The sequence below is a fragment of the Rhinolophus sinicus genome, chromosome 17 (genome assembly GCF_057876585.1).
Source record: "Rhinolophus sinicus isolate RSI-liver-muscle chromosome 17, RSI-T2T, whole genome shotgun sequence".
Classification (NCBI taxonomy): Eukaryota; Metazoa; Chordata; class Mammalia; order Chiroptera; family Rhinolophidae; genus Rhinolophus; species Rhinolophus sinicus.
Window position 1 is genome coordinate 130807504 of NC_142517.1, and position 19030 is coordinate 130826533.

Sequence of the window (19030 nt, forward strand, 5' to 3'; positions counted from 1 at the left end):
TAGGTTGTCTTTTCATTTTGTTGATGGTTTCCTTCACTTTGCAACAAGTGTTCAGTTTGATGCAGTTCCCATTTGTTTATTTTTTTCTTGTTTCTCTTGCCCAAGGAGACACATCCTAAAAAATATTGCTAAGAGTGATGTCAGAATTTAATGCCTATGTTTTCTTCTAGGAGTTTCATGGTTTCACCTCCTACATTTAAGTATTTAATCCATGTTGAGTTTATTCTTTTAAAGGTGTAAGAAAGTGATCTAGTTTCATTTTTTGCATGTATCTGTCCAGTTTTCCTAATACCACTTGTTGAAGAGATTGTCTTTACCCCATTATATATTCTTGCCTTCTTTGTCATAGTTTAATTGACCATATAGGTGTGGGTTTATATCTGGGCTCTCTGTTCTGTTCCAATGATCTATGTGTCTGTTATTATGCCAGTCCCATGCTGTTTTGATTACTGTAGTAATCTCTCCCATTATGTCCATTTATATATTTAGGTGGTCCTGTGTTGGGTGCATAAATGTTTACAAGAGTTATGTCCTCTTGTTGGATTGATCCCTTTATCATTATGAAATGTTCTTTGTCTTATGTTACAGCCTTTGTTTCAAAGTCTGTTTTGTCTGATATTATTGCCACCCCACCTTTTTTTCTGTTTTCATTTGCATGAAATATCTTTTTCCCTCCCTTTATTTTCAGTCTGTGTAGGCAGCATATGTACGATACAGGTCTTCTTTTTTCATTCCATTCAGCCACATTATGTCTTCTGATTGGAGTATTTAGTTCATTTACATTTATGGCAATTATTGATAGATATGTAGTTATTGTATTTTATTGTTTTCTGATTATTTTTGTTTGTTTTAAGGAGGGCGCAGCTCACAGTGGCCCATGCGGGGATCAAACCAGCAACCTTGGTGTTACGAGCACCGTGCTCTAACCAACTGAGCTAACCGGCCGCCCCCTCTGATTATTTTTGTAATTCTTCCATGTTCTTTCCTTAGTCTCTTACTCTCATCTCTTGTATGTTGATGACTTGCTACAATTTTGTATTTGGATTCCTTTTCCTTTATTTCTTATCTCATGTAGATTTTTGGTTTGTAGTTAACATGCTTCGTATATACCAAGCTGTGTTTATAACAGTCCATTTTAAGTTGATGGTCACTTAAGTTCCAACACATTCTAAACTCATTACAATTTTTTTTCACCCCCTCCCCATTTGTTTTTGTCATTATTTTTTTCCTTTGTGTGTGTGTGCGTGTGTGTGCGCTTTAATTTATTCTTGTAATTACACATGATCTTCCTACTTTGGTTTTATAACCTTTGTACTAGCTTTCCAGTTGGTTGATCCACTGCGTTTACTATTCGCCTTTGTCAGTGAGAGATTTTTTTTTCTTTCCTATGTTTTTTATCTTAAAGAAGTCTCTTTAACATTTCTTATAATACTGGTTTAGTGGTAATGAACTCCTTCAGCATTTTCTTGTCTGGGAAATTCTCTTTGATTCTAAATTATAGCCTTGCTGGGTAGTGTAATCTTGTAGTAGGTCTTTTCATCACTTTGAATATTTCGTGCCAATCCTTCCTAGCCTGCAAAGTTTCTGTGGAGAAATCAGCTGATAATCTTATGAGAGCTCTCATATATGTAACTACTATTCCCTTGGTGCTTTTAAGATTCCCTCTTTGTCTTCAACCATTGGCATTTTAATTATGATGTGTCTTGGTTTGGATCTATTTGGGTTCATCTTATTTAGGACCCTCTGTACTTCCTGGACTTGTATGTCTATTTTCCCAGGTCAGGGGAGTTTCTAGTCATTATTTCTTCAAATAAATTTTAAATCCCTGCTGTCCCTCTCTCTCCCTCTCTCCCTCTCTCCCTTCTGGTACCCCTGGGATGCAAATGTTGGTACATTTGATGTCCTAGATGGCTCTTAAGCTGTGTTCATTTTTTAAATTCTGTTTTCTTTTTGCTGTTTGTGTTGGGTGTTTTCTGCTACCGTGCCTTCCAGATCACTGATTCAATCCTCTGCTTCATCTTATCTGCTGCGATTCCTTCTAATGTATTCATTTCATGTATACTTTATTGCTGACTGGTTCTTTTTTATGGTTTTTATCTCTTTAAGTTCTCACTGAGTTTTTCTATTTTCCCCTTCAGTTCATTGAGCATCCATATAACAAGTGTTTTGAACTCTGCGTCTGGTAGATTGCTTGTCTCCATTTTATTTAGTTCTTTTTCTGGAGCTTTGTCCTGTGTTTTCATTTGGAACATGTTTCCTTGTCTGCCCGTTTTAGCTGCTTCCCTGTGTTTGTTTCTGTGTGTGAGGTAGGTTTGCTGTATCTTCTGGTCTTGGAGGAATGGCCTTATATAGTAGGTGTCCTGTGCGTGCATTCCCAGTGGTGTAGTCTCCCTGGTCACCAGAGCTGGGTGCTCCCTTGTGAAGGTTGTGTGTGCCCTCCTGTTGTGGAGCTTTGATTGCTGTGGCACATTAGTGGGTGGGGCTGACCCTCAGGCTGACTGGTGTGACTGACACCACAGAGCACGAGTGGCTTTAGCGAGGCTCACGCCAGCTGATTCCGCCTTTCAGGTGTCGCACTTGTGTAGCCGGTTGGGTGGTGCTCTGGTGTGGTCCAAAGCAGCCACCAGGTGTGTTGGTTCTGGAACCTCTTGGGAGTGGTCTGGTACAGGCCATGGTCAACTGCCACTTATGCCACACTTGGGGCCTCTTGGTAGGAGCTACAAAGTGATCTCAGTGATGTTTATTCTATAATTTAGTTGTGAAGTTGTGATTTTGATGTGGCCATGGGAGGAGGCAAGCACAAGCAAAGTCAGAAGGAGTGTCTGAATGGGCAATTCAGGGGCGCTCTCCAGTCTTAGCTGAGCTGAGACTTAAAAGGCATTTTCAGGAGAAAGGGCGTCCTAGGCGGAAGTACAAGTGTTTGCAAAGACACAAAGGAGTATGGGAGAATCAGGGACTTATATGCAGTTCAGAACTACTACAAATTGAGAGGAAAAAGGGAAACAGGTTAAGTGAACCAAGGTGAGATCACAGGGGCCCTGAAGGCCATACTTTGGGCCTTAGTCTGCTTGTAGGCAGGGGCAAGGCAGGAAGGACAGAAAAAGTGCAGTGGAATGAAGGGTCATTCGCAGGTCATCTCTCTTTGTATGTTATGGTTTCTCTGGCACAGGGAATATATAATGTAAGCAGAAAGCCTTGGTCCGGTGGGACGGCTTTGACGTCCCAAATGGCTTGTGTGACTTCGTGACCTCTGGGGAATCTACCTTCTCAAGGAGCATCATTGTAGGGGATAGGACATGTTCACTGTACCACTTGTATTTTCTGAGAAACACAAGCTGTGAGGCTGGGAGGGAGCTTGAAGAGAGGGCAGGAGGTGACACTGCTGTCCATCTAAGCAGTGAGTTGGTTTCTTATAAAAAGGGCTGCTATGGTTTTTACTCCTGTTCTGCCTTTAAAGTCTCTGAAACTGGGACCAGCCCAGTTAAATGAAGCAGCTCACAGAACCACTAGATGAGTTTAGTAAGTGCATGTTTCCATAAGAGCTGCTTGCAGGGTCTGCTGCGAACGCCCAAATGAATTCCTGATACTGGGGCAAGATGCAGATATCTCCATTTTAATCAGGGACTTGGAATCGTTCAAGATGAACACAGTCTCTAAGAGTGCAAGAAGTCTGGCAGGGGCAGAATATAAGATCCTAAAGAGTTTGTGGGCAGCAAAGGTAGATACAGGTCAACAAACGGTTTATTTTGCAGAACTGGAGGAGGTAGAAACATGGGGGTCAGAATGAAGAAATGGGGCTCAGTTCCTGGTGGCCTGGTTGTGTCTTCCGTTGCCTGGCGCGCTTACAGTGCATGTATGACAGTAACGCCACACCACAGATGCCGAGAAGCCCAAGGGAGAAGAGGACGTACAAAGCTGTCTGCGCTTCTGTCACACCGAGTGTCAGGCCCAGGAACGGCACTTTGTCCTCTCTCACGGGGCTGACGGTGGGTGCGGCGTCTAGGAGTACAGCAGAGGGCGAGTCACGCACTAGTACAGACGGAGACGGACTTACCGGTTGAAGTTCTCCTGTGTTAACCCCGAGCTGGATGGAGAAGTCGCACAGGTGCCCAGAGGGTGCGCACTGCTGGGGGCGCGTCCCTTTCCCAGAGTCTGAGCCTCTGAAGGAACTTCAGTAGTTCTATTTTTTAAACATCTCTATCAGCAGTTAGGGTATCGTCTAAACTGGGTGATTGTCTCCTACGTTGGTGTAGTAATTTATACTTTTTCAGTCATTCAGCAAACACGGCTCCTTACATTATGCCAGGCACTGTTGTTTCCAACAGTCATTATATCTGATTCTCATCAGCCCGGAACGTTTGCCTCGGGTCTTGCCCAGGCCGCACACCAGATTAGTGGTGGGACCTGGATGAGACGAGGCCTGCTGTTCCCAGCCTAGGGCCTGGTTTCTAGATGTCACATCAACTCTGAGTTAGCGCCTTTGTTCCATCCTAAGTTCATAATAAACTTTGAATGTAACAAAGAAACTAAATATTAGTTGAATGAGTGAAAGGGATGGAAAGGCAGAGAGGAGGGTAATAAACTAAGGTTGGTGCAAAAGTAACCGGTTTAGGGGTGGCCGGATGGCTCAGCTGGAATGCGAGCTCTGAACAACAGGGTTACCTGTTCAATTCTCATGTAGGCCAGTGGGCTGTCCCCTCCACAACTACATTGAGGAAAACGAGACGCTGCTGAGGGGTGGCTGACTGTCTCAGTTGGTTAGATTGCGAGCTCTCAACAACAAGGTTGCCGGTTCGATTCCCACCATGGGATGGTGGGCTGCGCCCCCTGCAACTAAGATTGAAAATGGCAACTGGACTTGGAGCTGAGCTGCGCCCTCCACAACTGGATTGAAGGACAATGACTTGGAGCTGATGGGCCCTGGAGAAACACACTGTTCCCCAACATTCCCCAATAAAATTTATTTTAAAAAAAAGTAACTGCGGTTTAAAAGGTTAAAAACAATAGCAAAAACCGCAGTTACTTTTGCACCAACCTAATAGAATACACAGAAAGGCCCTCTCGCCCATCACCCTCCGGCCTCAGTTGCGCCCAGAGCCCAGCTCACCTGGCTGGAGACAAGGGTGTGGCCCTGCCGCTGGGTCCGGGAAGCCGTTGCACCGGGTGATCGAAGCATAGAACTTGGCTGATGCTTTGGGAATCCTTGGCAGGGACAGGTCAGTGTAGTTCACAAAATGCAGACCAAACCTCTCTGCGAAGCCCGTGGCCCACTCGATGTTGTCCATCACACTCCAGACCGTGTATCCTCGAAGGTCCACCTTATCCTGCATAGCTGCCCAAACACAGGCCCCGGCGTGAGCTTCCCTCAGACTCCTGCGCCAGGCCTGCCGAGGCCGTGCCCGCCCACAGCTCCCCACAGCCGTCACGTCAGGTCATGGTGAGCTTGTTTTCCCCCTCAGAAAGCGGCCCATCCACTGCGTGCTCTTTGGTAGCTGGTCCTCTGTGATGGAGCTGCAGAGCCATCAGCGTTTTTCTACAAAGGCTCCCCTCTGAGGGGGAGTCAGATCGTCGGTAGACTAGTGTTCCTTATAGAAAATAAGTGGCCCTTGGAAAAGATTTTAGTTGGAATAGGATTTTCTAATCGTTTGTATTCACCGCTGTATTGCTCCTTCTCTTTTACTCAGTATTATCTACCTTTGCCTTGTCATAGGCCCATCCTGGGTCCTGCTGAGCTGAGAATCTCAAACTTTTGCTTGGGGAGCAAAAGCCCCTACAGGCAGTGCCCCCACCCATTCCTCCCGGCCTCTGCCCACATCGTCCTCAGGAGGGCACTGAAGGCAGGGACATCCGACATCGGTGAGCAAGGGGCGCAAATGGCTCAGGCCAGCAACTCAGGTCGAGCTGCGTCAGGGTTTGCTCGCTGAGCTTACATCGAGGAAGGAAGAAACTTAAGGCTTAAACCCAACAGGAGCAAGAAGCCTCATCTCTCATGGGGGTTCGTGGATGCAGCGCCACCTTAACTGCAGGCGTCAGCAGGTCAGCAGGTGTTTCCAACAGTGAAGGTGCATGGGGGGGGGGGGGATCATACCTTTGAGCGCCTCATTGATGTAACTGCGGAGGTAGTAGATCCTCGGAGTGTCTTTGAGGCTCGTTTCTCCCCGTTGGGATACTCCATTCTCTGTCACGTAAATCGGGGGGTTGTCGTACTCCTCCTTTATCCAGTTCAGGATCCTCCTGAAGCCAAACGGTGTCATCTTCAGCCAGGAGGAGCCAGAGTCTGGCCAAGTGCGATCTGTGATGGAGGCAACTCCCCTACCAGTTCAAACACAAGATTAGGTCTCCTTTTGTAAACCCAAGCGGCCTTTGCACAAAAGATAAAACAGGATTTATACTAGGAAAAGCCTTAGGTTTTGTCTAGTCTTAAGAGTCATAACAAAACCCAGGACAGACTGCCTCAGATTCTCTTTTCATAAATTTAGTTGCACTACTCAATGCTGGTGGACTTTGGACAAGCCCCTGAAGCTCTCTGTTGTAGCTTCCCACCTGTCCGGTGGATGGTCTCACTCATGGACCTCACCGTCCACGGGCTCACAGACCACACCGCACAGCAGATGTGGAAGGGCTCCGGGCTTCCCCAGCCAGTCTTCAGTGGGATGTGAGTGCTACGTCTGCAGAGAAGAGGCCCCGAGTCATCTGCATCTGGCCAGTGCCACAGGCACCAGCCATTTGTGCGGTGACAGAGCAGCAGGCCGGGACCTGCTTCAAGCGCCCCGGACCCTCCCTCCGTCCAGTGAGAGACGAGGAAAGGACAACAGGTTGTGCAAAGGAGTGCCTGCTGGGGGAAGCACAGGCTTGAACGTCTCGAGTCACATTTTAATAAAGACCAGTTATTTAGATACTTCTTACATCCAAACTCTTCAAAGAAAAAAAATTAGTTTTATCAGTAACTGGATTTATCTTGCTCAGCTGAACTGAATGTGGGGCATTTTGTAAGCTTGAGCGCAGGTCAGTGGAGAGACAATCCCAGGACCAATGAAGCAGCAAGAGTTCAGTGGTTGGTGCCCGAATGGGGACCAGCAGGGTCTTCTCAGCCCCCCTTCTGAGCCTGACTCTTGTGGTGTAGGCATTTGTTTTCAAAGAAACCTGGACAGTCACACCACTGAGATGCTTGTTAGAAAAGGAACGAAACTGTGTGTATATATAATCCTGGTTTTCTTTGGTAAAAAATAAGTGAATATATATGTATAAATATAAATATATACTATATGAACTATATATAATGTAAGTATACACGAGAGAGGTAGTACACCCTCCCACACACGTGTCCTTCTGAAATAACACACAAAAGAATTTCCTACTCTTGCTTTGTTTCCACCGTGAACATACATTATTTGTGCAATACAGAATGGTTTGACCTTTACCTTGACAAGGAAAAAAACCTTATTGTTACTTTAACTGAAATACACCTCGTAAGTGAAATTTGACAAAAAAAGGAAAACAAGGGAAAGTAAAAATTTTTCTGGAAAACGTTAACAATTCCAAGCACGTCTGTCTTTATGGAAAGCACCCTGGAAATCCCAGCCTGTAGCACGATGAGACTGACCGGGGTTTGATGGTGTCCCAGGAATGGCGCTCATCTTACAAAGCCCGGGGTGTAAGGCAGCAGGAGGCCGTGCAGGCCTCTAAGTAAGAAACGGGCAAAGGGGCAACTTACTGTCTTTTCCAGAGATTGTTCTAGGCGGGCCCCGCGGGGTGTCTTACCTGTCTGCATCAAAGGAAGAGATATTAGAGTCATAGTCGAGCTTGTAGGCCAGGACAGTGGTGTAGTGATTGAACCCAAAAAAGTCGTAGGTGCCTTTGATCCTCCTCTTCTCACTCTCCGTGAACTCCGGGAGCCTGGGGGGAAGGAGCCATTAGGGCGCAGGACTTGAGGAAGAGTCATGCTTCCTAGGACAGAGTCCTGGCGCAGGGCTGGGCAGCGCTGTGACTACAGGCACCGGTGGTGACGAGGGTGGTGACGGGGGCGGCTGGCCAGGAGCAAGGACGCCCTTCCAGCTGCTGCCGGAAGTACCTGCCGGAAGTACCTGCCGGAAGTACCTGCCGGAAGTACCTGCCGGAAGTACCTGCCGGAAGTACCTGCCGGAAGTACCTGAGGCTCCTCCTACCAGACCATAGACCTGCCTCCCTCTGTTACAGACCCTCCCTCTTCCTGTCAGCAAAATGAAACTGCAGATTATCTTTTTATAAGCCTCCCCTTCAGGGCCACACACACACACACACACACACAGACATATTATTTTTTATTTCCTTCAAAAATTAACATATGCAACTTCTGCTACTTACCATCTATGATAGATTTTGAAATCAAGAACATGTCTGAGGTACATAACTTCAGACTAACCCTTCATGTTTACAAGGTTATCTTTTATCATGTGTATTACCATAAGTTACTCTGTTTTTGCTGTGGTGTTGGCTTGTCTCTTTTCTCCAAAGTCTACTTTTATCAGTAGGGGAAATATTTTTACAAATTAAATTTACCGACCTTTTGAGCTTTGAACTTTTCTCCCATATTTTGCTACCGGTACACTTGTTTTTAAAAAAAACACTGGTAGGGCATTTTTCATGTCTAAGTGAAACTCTCCTATAAAATACGGTTAACAGGCACTTGCATGTAGCACTTACAGGTTCCTCTCAGCCAAATCTAACTACATACATCTCCTGACAGGGAGACCCTGGGCTGCTAGTTTCGGGTTGCCAAGCGATTGCCCTGCTTAGGCATCTGACACCTTCATCTTGACCTTTCTGTTACCATTAACCTGGGGGATCAAAACCTTCCCCACCTTAGGGTTTCTGGAACTTGCTGGCAGAACACTAAAGCCCGGTCCCTCACTGCCCTGCTCGAGAGCCAGCAGTGGCTCCTCGGGGCCCATGGCACCAAAGCCGAGCCCTGCCTGGCCTCCCTCCAGGCCCTCCACCCAGTGGCCTTGGCCCCCCTACTGCTCCCAGGCCAGTCCTGTGTTGTCCCCCTCCACACACCATCAGCCGCACAGGCCCCACTCACTCCCGCCTCTAGGTCGGTGCTCACGCGCTGCCCTTCCAATGGAATGCCCTCTGCTCTCCCAAAGGCCATTCATTGTCAAAGCCCAGCTCAGCTGATGTCCTTCCTTGACTGCTCCTAGGTCTACCTAGCCCACACTGATCTAATCTTCTGAGTTTTCTTTGCATAAAGAAATTGGGGAATAGAATTTCCTGGAGTAATGAGGGTTACTGTCTTCCTAGCTGGTGTGTCGGCAACTTGAGCCAGACTCGGAAGCTTCTCCTTCCATGGACCCTGCTGTGCTGGGCCCTGACCTGACCTGGGCACATAGTAGGCACTCGGCAAAGTGTGTCGATGGACAGGAGTGCTCACGTGCTTGTTGGAGACCAGAGTTGGCTGGTCAGACCTTTAGGCACAGCCTGCTCAGCAGGATGCCCTGACCAGGCCAGGATGGGGATTGGATTGTGGGATCCTCACAGCTTGGCTCTACGGGGGAGTCTGAGGGAAAAACTCAAAGCCTGTGTTAGGAGTTCCTGCCTTTTGAGCTATGGTACATGAGCGACCTTAGAGCTTGTGGGGATGTCCCTGTAAGCCCCAGTCCCTTTGTCCTCTTCCATACACCACACCTCTAAGCCCAGCTGGGTGACTCAACCAAGTATGGGCCCTGGAATCACACAGCCTGGGTTCATACCCCAGCTCCCTCATTAGAGTAAGATTAGATCTTACTCTAATCGTTGTGCCTCTTCTTTAAATAGGAATAAAAGTACCAACAGAAGATGGCTAAATGTTAGTTGCTGTCTATGTTGCTATTACTTCCTTCACAGGAAGAGGAGTAGGCCAAGAAGGACTGCTTTGTGCAAACTGTCACCACCTCCTGGCCAAATGACTAAAAGCTCACGTCTAGCCATCACCCACTGCCATTCACATTCACTCAAAAGGTGATAGACCAGGATAGGATGAGCTGGGACATTTGTCCTCGGAATGAGGTAGTGAGTTGATAAGAAATGGGTGCCCTTGAGGTAGATTTCCTGGCTGTTCTGGAGAATAATAACAATAACAGCCACTGCCTTTTGTCAAGCACATAGCGGTGCCAAGTCCTGGGCTAAGAGCTTACACACACGATCCTGTTTAATCCTCCCAGCAAGCAAGGAAGCTCAGAGATCCAGTAACTGCCTCAGACACACCTCTCTGACCCAAACAGCTATGCTCTCCCGACCGTGCTGTCCACCCAGGAAGCTCAGTTCCGCGCCACAGACCAAACTTCCTCCTGACCTTCTCCTGGCTGAGTGTGTGGACACCAGGACCTACCGAGACTTGTTGAGACCTGCGGCCAAGCTCCTATCACGGATCCGTGTCTTCATCACCTCGTTGTAATCTCCATTCTTGAAAATAGGATGTGCAAACCAGCCTCCCATAAACTGCGGGGGTGGGTGTTGGGGGGAGAGAGTCAGCCTCGGCATTAACAGGTGGGCACACCAGGGGACTTCTCTGCACAGAAGTCACTGACCTCAGACCACCCCACTCCCGCCCCCCACATTCTTCCCAATCCCCAATTTTAAACTCTCCTCTCCTGTTTGCATGTTGCAGCTTAAGTGCCTAAAGGTCTTTTCCGTAGCTGCAGTCTCACTGAGGACAGCTTGAGGGGTGATGAACTGAATTGCGCCCTGGCCCGGATTCAATACTGCCTTAGAAAGGTCCCACGGAAGTGGGGATAGACTCCAGGCCTCCAGGCGGCGCTCCCTCTCTTCACCACAGAGCGGGTCCTTCCCCATCATCATGTCTAAGGATCTCCAGTAACTTCCCAGGGAGGGCTGAGCTGCAAGGCTGTCCCAGAGGCCCCGGCAAAGAATCGTTTTTCATGGGCGTGGGATTCGCAACCTTAAAGTGGGAACGTTTTTATTTTCTTGAATGAGGTCTAGGCCACCTTTACCCTTAGGGAGGATACACGGAACCCAAATGCTATGATGCTGGGGTCCTGAGAGGCATCTGTCTCTCCACATCCTCCCCTCACCTGCTAGGTGATGCCCAAAGTGTGGGGTGAGGGCAGGCTTCCCTTCTCAAGCAGAGAAGAAGCTTGAAGCACACGCTCTGGGAAAAGAGGCTTCCATGCGGGCCCTTCCGCAGAAGCTGATTTTACTAGCGATGTGTGTGTCATAGTCCGGGGCTGCGATTTCACAGCTCACCAGCAGGTGTCTCCATGTAATGAAACTCCAGCCTAACATTTCCTGAGGTTTGGGGGGTTTGATTTCAGAAAACAAATTAGTGCTCTAATTCAATATGTTCTGTGAGTCTGGAATGAGGGATGCATTAAATTTGTTCCAAGACACCCCCCCACCCCGATTTCTAGCAAACAAGAAATCTAAGCGTTTACTTGCACTTATTAATTTAACCACCGTTGTCAAGTTTTCTTGTGAAGAGTTGGGCAAACCAAGGCCCTTGGTGTCCCCTCAGAATGCCACAGTCTGCAGGCTTTTCCACAGAGCCCAAAGTGGGGACCAGTCTGGAGAGAGACCCTTGCTCTCTTTCCTGACGCTGAAACATGGCAGAGGGTACCTTCTAACTCCTCCGAGACATTAATAGGAGCCATGTGCTGTGATGAGGACCATTCTCTCTCTCCTCTTTCAGGGCCCAGACTAAAATAGGGGCGGGTCATATTGTTGGCACCTACTTACTAGTGCCTCTACTTCTTAGGAGCAAAATTCCATGACCTAAAGATGCACGTCCTCATGTTAAACTCATGGAATTTGAAAATTAGGGGCACTAATAAGTTTCACAGAGTTTAAAGTTCCCAATTTAATGAATTCTTAGGCTGAGGAAATAAGATGCGATATTGACACCTAGAGGTGAGGTGTGACATTGCAGCCCGGCTCTATTAGCTGTAGAGTCAAACCAGTGATTGAAGAGACGGAATGTCTATTAGTTAGCTTCAAGCCTACGTTACACCCAGTAAGAACTACATTTATAAACAATTTCTTAAGACTTAAAGGAGGGGCAGTCAGTTAGCTCAGTTGGTTAGAGCGCGGTGCTTTTAACAACAAGGTTGCCAGTTTGATCCCCACGTGGGCCACTGTGAACTGCGCCCTCCACTAGATTGAAACAACTATTTGACTTGGAGCTGATGGGTCCTGCAAAAACACACTTAAAATAAATAAAAGTTTGGGCAAAAAAACTGAAAAGAGAACTCAACACCAACGAACTTCCATCACAGCAAACCCATGAGGTAGGTAGGTCATTTCCATTTCAAAGACGAGAAAACTGAGTCCAAAAATGTTAAGTGATTTTCTCAAGTTCACAAACTCAGATAATAGCAAAACAGGGCCTAGATCCTAAATCTTTGTTTTGCAATCTATATCCATTAGATCATGACAGGAGGGAAAAACAGGCAAGAGTAAAAATAATGCCCAGACCTGAACGTATCTCCTGGCTGCCTCCACATCCTCCTGGTTGGAGGGGTTTCTGGGCTCAGCCCAGTCGCTGTTGATGGTGATGGAAATCACACCACCTTGACTGGCGCGGTACTTGTCATTGTACAGATGCCAGGCCTCGGCGTGGGCCTTTATTAGGTTGTGGCCAACGATGTAGGGGGCCGTGCCAGGCCGCAAGGAGATTCCTGGAAACACACATGGAAGTCAACGAAGAATGAATGTGGCCAAGGGTGTCCCTCTCTGCCTGCAGGCGTCCACTATGTGTTTGGGAAGAAGGATGCAGATTTTGGTGTTAGGAAGGATGGCATTTAAATCCTGACTCTGCTTCTTACTAGTGGGTCGTGTAACTTTGGGCAAGTAATTCAGCCTTTCACTTTCTTCCTCTGCAAAATGAGCAACGGAGAGTTCTTGTGAGAAGGAAACGGAACTGTGTACGTGAGCATCCAGCAGCCCTGTCTGCACAGAGAAGGCCCTTGGTATATGGTGGTTTCTGTACTCCCCCCCCCCCCCAAAGAGTGGCCCCTGTCTTCAGCAAAGTACCCAGAGAGTGTGTACCTCAGGTGACAACCTGGCACTCTGGGGACCCGCTGTGAAAGTAAGGCTTGGAGAATACAGTTGATAGAAACAGCTGACAGAGCTGCCTCGAGGGCCAACATTGTGCGGCCGCCTCTTGTGTGCTGAAGGAATGGTGAACCAAAGCGCCAACCAAGGGCCAAGGGAGAGACCTCTGGTAACGAGTCCAAGCTGGTCTCCCCGTTGCTCTTTCCAGCTTTTACACGTGATCATGAGGGATCACATGGATGAACACAAATTTACTCTTAAGCTCAGAACTAGAGAAAAGGAACACTGAACGCTTCTGAAGGGGGAAGAACAGGCCACAATCCCTTAATCAAACCTCTTTGGGTCAAATCTGTTTTGGAATGAAAAGGCATTTGTGTCTGAGAAGAGTAATAAATTGCATAAAGGGTATGTCCCAGCCGGGCCTGGGACAGCTCTCCGTGACTAACAACATGAACGTATCTGCAGCAGAACTAAGGAACGTTCACACCGAGTGGGGTACAGACCAGAGCAGCCTCATGTTGGTTCAAGTCAGGCTGAGCTCAGGGCAGCCACACCAATTACCCAAAACTTTGGGATTTGGGAGTTGCAGGAAGCAGACTGGACCTGTACTGCCTGATGAATTGCCCTTTCCTGCATCAATTAGGCTACATCTCTGATTTCAGGGAGCTTCCCATTGGATGCAGGTCAGTGGCGCAGAGCAAGGAAATGAAGCCATTTGGAGGCACTGACACGTGAAATTCACATTTAGCAAAAGTGGTGTCAGCAGGGGAAACTGCTGCCTGTCACACACCCCTGAGCACGAGGCCGGGATTCTGAGGCACTGACCCCAGGGCTCTCGTGGCCTCCTCCTCCAGTGCTACCTGGATTTCTTGTCTCACTGGTGCTAAGAATGCCACACCCCAGAGATCTGGCAAGTTGGGCCTGGACCTTACCTGGAGCTGCTGTCCCATAGCCATAGCCCTGGTAGGCAATGACAAAGGGCTCATTCAATGTGATCCAAAACTTCACTTTGTCCCCCAGCCTCTGGAAGAGCACATCTGCATACTCTTTAAACCGCTGTACGATGGTCTCATTCTCCCAGCCTCCGACATCCTGGAGTGCCTGGGGCAGGTCCCAGTGGTAAATTGTCACCTGCAAAAAAGGAAGAGCAGTTCCATCTACCTACTTTTCATGGGAAACCAGTGATGTGATATGCACCAGCATAGATGTAGACTGCTAAAGCTGAGACTGAAGACAAAAAGGCTCAAAATGTATTTGGTGGCAGGGGGAGGGCAGCACACATGTAGATCTGAGAAGCCTGGCTTTGCGTCCCAGCTCAGCTCAGGCGCTAAGACCTCCACATGACGGAATCACTGAGGCCTAACTCACAGGCCACACTGACAGCTCTTCTGTACGTGTTAATTGCAGTTGTAGTTAGGGATCAGGACCTGCCCGCATAGACTTCTGAGAATTGGAGACTCTGAGGGTCTCCGGAGGCTGGAGCCATTCTCCTTGTAAAGGGACACCCCCAAGGACATCATCTAATGTGTCTGGAGCTTCTGCCTGTGCTGGGAGGAAGCTGTTGGTTATGTATGTGGTTCCTGTCGGTTATGTATGTGGAGGCCTTTTCCTCTCTCCGCCTTCCCCTTGATGCCCCTGACACACATCATCTTGGCCAAGCTGTGGTCTCCACTGTCCTCAGTCTGACCCAGGCCACTGACTGATGATGGTCAGTGGCCCAAGTCTTTCCCTCTGCCTGAAAAACCTTTTCCTTGCCTGCCCGCCCATCCCAGTTCTCTTCTTTGAGACCCCCTCCTCCCTGAAGCTCCCTGGCCACAGCGCTTTGCCTGTCTGCAGTGTCTCAGTGCCCTCACAGGCTACAAAATTGTCTGGCTCTGAGTTTTGTGCTCTCTGACGTTGTTCTGGATTGTTGTATGTGATGAATCTCATTGCCCACCCAAATCATGGGGTCCTGCAGGACAGCCGCTCGGCCACCTTCTCTCCCATTAATGCCTGGCACGCCCCGTAATAAACTCTGCATGGCTGGTTCATTCCTGCAGTGTTATCAGTGTGAGGAGAGAAGTCCACATAGGCTTATTTTCCCAGAGAAAAGGGGTGGTAAGAGGGGATTGTAATGTGGGGATTATGGATTGACTGCTGTGCAGAACTTCCAACCACAACAGCAGAGCAATCACATAGCTTCATAGAACCCGTGCCCCCCAGCGCTTTAACTTATAAATGGATCAGGGGAAAAGGAAAAGTGTTCTTAGTCTTTCAAGTAAAGTTTAAAATTCTTGATGGTACCAAAGTAAGCCCACAAATGAGCTTCTGTATTACGCACAATAACTCATGGCTTACAAAGACACACACATTTGTCTCAGCAATTCTGCTCCTAGGACCATATCCTACAGATAAACTTCCACCCATACTAATTGCTGTATGTCAATGGCTATTCGTCATAGTATTGGTTATCATGGCAAAGGAGGGGATATGTCATAGGGAAGAGTGCCCATTAATAGGGAAGTAATTAGAGAAGTTAGGTACAAACAATTCCACATAACAACGAACAAATGTGGAGACTGTATGGATATGGAAATACCTGTAATAAACACTGTCAAATAAAAGCAAGTACCAAACTGCATGTGTCTTATCATTACGGAAAAAAAGAGGGGAAAAGGGATATACATCCACACATATACACATCTACAGGCTTCCATACACAAAAGAAGGACCTGAAAACCTTGCAAACTTCATTGCCCATATGGAGGGGAACCGGATGATGGTGGGTCAGGGATAGAGGGAAAATCTACACTGCAGGCGCTTTTACACTTTTTGAATTCTTCACCAAGTAAATTTGTTGACAATTCAAAAATTAAATTTGAAAACAGCTTTGGTTTACACAATAGCTGTGCTCTCTGCCCAGCGGCCTCCCCCTTGTGGACAGGCCTGGCCAGGGCCCAGCCTCACCTGGGGCTTGATGTTGGCAGCCAGCAGCGCGTCAATGAGCCGCACGTAGTAGTTCAGTCCCGCGTTGTTGATGAACTTGGTGGTGCCATCAGGGAGGACACGAGTCCAAGAGATGGAAAAGCGATAGTGGGACACGCCCAGGTTCTGCAGGGCGACCACATCCTCAGCAATCTTGTGATAACTGTCACAGGCCACGTCTCCGTTGTCATTATTCGCAACCTTCAGTGGTGTGTGAGCAAATGTGTCCCAAATACTGAGTCCTTTGCCATCTGCTCTCCATGCACCTTCAATCTCAAGATGACAAGACATGGTCTAATTAATTCATGCAGTCAAGCCACCACAAGTTTCTTTCTGTCGTCAGGAGAGTTCCGAGTCAGGACGTAAGTCAGCGTCACTTCTGGGAGTTGTCAATGGCCACTCTCCGATTTCTGAATTCCTACGGCTTCCTGTACACACTTTCTGTACATCGTGGCACTGTCGCCCCACATCATGCAATTACGCACGTGCTGACTGGCTTCCCACAGGCATTGGGTCTTTCTCATCGTGTCCCTGTAGCTAATGTAACAGTGTCTGGTGTAGGATGAGTGCTCATGAAAAGTTTGAATGGACAATTCTACGTGTCCAACCCCACTCATGGCCGAACAAATACCAGTGATGCCAAGTGGGGCAGCAGCATTTCTAATCAGGACATGTGTCACTGTTTCTGTGCTGTTTTGTTGTGTTTTTGTTTTGTCTTCCCACCTATCTTAAGGGGAAACTGATTATAAGCCGCTGGGAAAACAACTGCCTATAGGCTTAGGTAGTCTGACAGGTACAATTTCTGTAATTCACTTTAAGACACTTCAGCATATATGGTGTGACATTATGTGACTGGATTCCAGGGTAGTGCTGTCATTCTGGCCTGCGCAGCCCCTGTGTGAGTGGCAGGGCCCAGGGCCAGCAGGAAGGTACCCTGTGTGGGCTAGCTGGGTGGAGGAGATGTGCTCAGTTAATGCAGGGGGATTGAGCAAATAAGTGATTATGTTGAGGATGTTAGGAGCTAGGTTTCTTCCCAGTGGAGAAGGAGTACGAATGTGGAAAACACGAAAGCCAGCATCAACCCTGTGGAGTTGGATTGGAACTGGAGGTATCAGTGTGAACTCATGGTTTTTAAGATACATAGAGATGTGGGTGGATGGAGAAGCGTATATGAGTGAGTGTGTGTGTGTGTGTGTGTGTACATGCAGGTACTTCCTAGCTTGGTGCACCGAGGGGGACTAGCAGTAAGGACCCCCCAGTAGCAGTGAGCAACCTCGCACCCAGATCTTGGCTTCTAAATGGCCTTATCCAATAAAAGGAGACAGGGCCCATTAGAACAATGGCTGACTATAGCACTGAGGCACAAAAGGTACAAGATGAGCCTGGAACACCTTGTTGTGCCAGAAAGAATAAGGGAAATGATGAAAAAATAATGGACCATGTCAAAAGAACACAGGATCCAGCTAAAAGCATGCCACCTGGCACAATGTTGGATGATTTGAACATGTAAATACATAATGATAGCAAAAGTATAACCCACCGAATAAAATAGGACTCCATAAAGCCATATATGTGTGTGTGTGTGTGTGTATATATATATATACACACATACATATATCTCCAAAAAAAGTATACAGGTGGACACTTGGGTCAACATTGCTCAAGCAGTAGTTCGCCATAACCAGAAGTATCTGGACGCTGATGGTAACCACTTTGAGCACCTCTTGTAATTGCAGAAGTCAAACGTGACCTGTATTCATCTTTTGTTTTCGGTATATATTGAGTATCACTATATATATATATATATATATATATATATATATATATATATATATATACCAAAAAAATGTATACACACTTTAAGAAAGGAAAACTGTATTAAATTGTGATAATATGTGATTATATATATATAGATAGATATGTGTACACATATATGTCATATATATATATATGTCACTCTTTGCTTTTTATTTTCTATTTTTCTGGGGAAAAGCAAAACCATCATATTTTCTGTATGAGTAAGCTTCATTCGGCATGAATAAGATACAGCATATTGTTGTTAGGACATCAGAAAAAAAAACCCAGGCCCACGTCACAGCCATTTTCAGCAAATTGCCTACTTGGAGGAGACTAGGTAAGAAATAAAGCATCCAGCCAGAACCTTCACATCTACATGTCTTGGCCTCAGGGTCTCTGCCCTGGCTCCTCCTGCCCATCTTGCCTGCTAACACCCCTCCCAGCACAGCCCTCATAACTTTATTGGTCTGCCCGAATTTGGAATGTGAAGAAGCCGGGCTGTCCAGGAAGAGGACCTCTCAGAATTCCCCCCACGGCATGTTGCACATAGACTCCCACAGTCTATGAAACTCCCCCGTTCACACCTGCCCTCCCCGGCACCACGCCCAGAGCCTGGCACATAGTAGGTATGTAGTAGATGTTGTTGAAAGGCCCTGAACTCCTTACCTGATACGCAGCGGAAGCTGCACTCCAGGAGAAGCCCTCGGGAAACTGACCGTAGAGAAACTCGTCTTCCTTGGGCAGTGGCATGCCGTTGTTAGCTATGACCTCTGTGTAGTACCTGGCAGAGGCTCTCGCTGTGCGAGGCCTATTCACATTATTGAAATCAACGTGGTACAGTCCAAACTTCACTGTGTAGCCGTTCAGCCACTCAAAGCTGTCCATCAGAGACCACGCGGCATACCCCCGAAGGTCTACACCATCGCGCCTGTAGGCTGGGAACATTCCAAAGGGAGCAGAGCAGAGATTTACCCTAGGAGATCGGGAGCCCAAGAATCCCAGCCAGGTTCTGGCCCCTCAACTCCGACAGTCGTCCTAAACCACCAACCTGTACCCACAAATAACGTATGTCATAGATCATCCTGCATGTCTTTGTTTTCATCAGCACTGATGCCCAAATAGCAAGAATTAATGACTGAGTTTTGTAAAATCCAATCCTTTTGTTGGGGTAAAGGGATGTGAATTAGAGAAGAGTTTCTTGCTCTGGGGTGAATGGAACCCCTTGAAATAAAGCTCCACACCAGCA

The 19030-nt window shown here is 47.4% G+C and overlaps 1 protein-coding gene across 1 annotated transcript in view; it reads right to left on the reverse strand.

Moving 5' to 3' along the window:
* Nucleotides 1–3592: 3592 nt before the first annotated feature.
* The window catches only part of LCT (lactase), a 43023-nt gene continuing 27585 nt past the window's right edge, over nucleotides 3593–19030 (reverse strand). Inside the window, exons 9-17 of the mRNA XM_019731126.3 lie at nucleotides 18451–18719; nucleotides 15970–16260; nucleotides 13956–14154; nucleotides 12445–12647; nucleotides 10346–10455; nucleotides 7762–7896; nucleotides 6089–6312; nucleotides 5108–5332; nucleotides 3593–3999 (exon numbers count right to left, since the gene is read on the reverse strand). Coding sequence (XP_019586685.3) covers nucleotides 3779–3999; nucleotides 5108–5332; nucleotides 6089–6312; nucleotides 7762–7896; nucleotides 10346–10455; nucleotides 12445–12647; nucleotides 13956–14154; nucleotides 15970–16260; nucleotides 18451–18719 — 1877 coding nt within the window. The 3' untranslated portion in view covers nucleotides 3593–3778. The remainder of the gene's footprint in view (nucleotides 4000–5107; nucleotides 5333–6088; nucleotides 6313–7761; nucleotides 7897–10345; nucleotides 10456–12444; nucleotides 12648–13955; nucleotides 14155–15969; nucleotides 16261–18450; nucleotides 18720–19030) is intronic.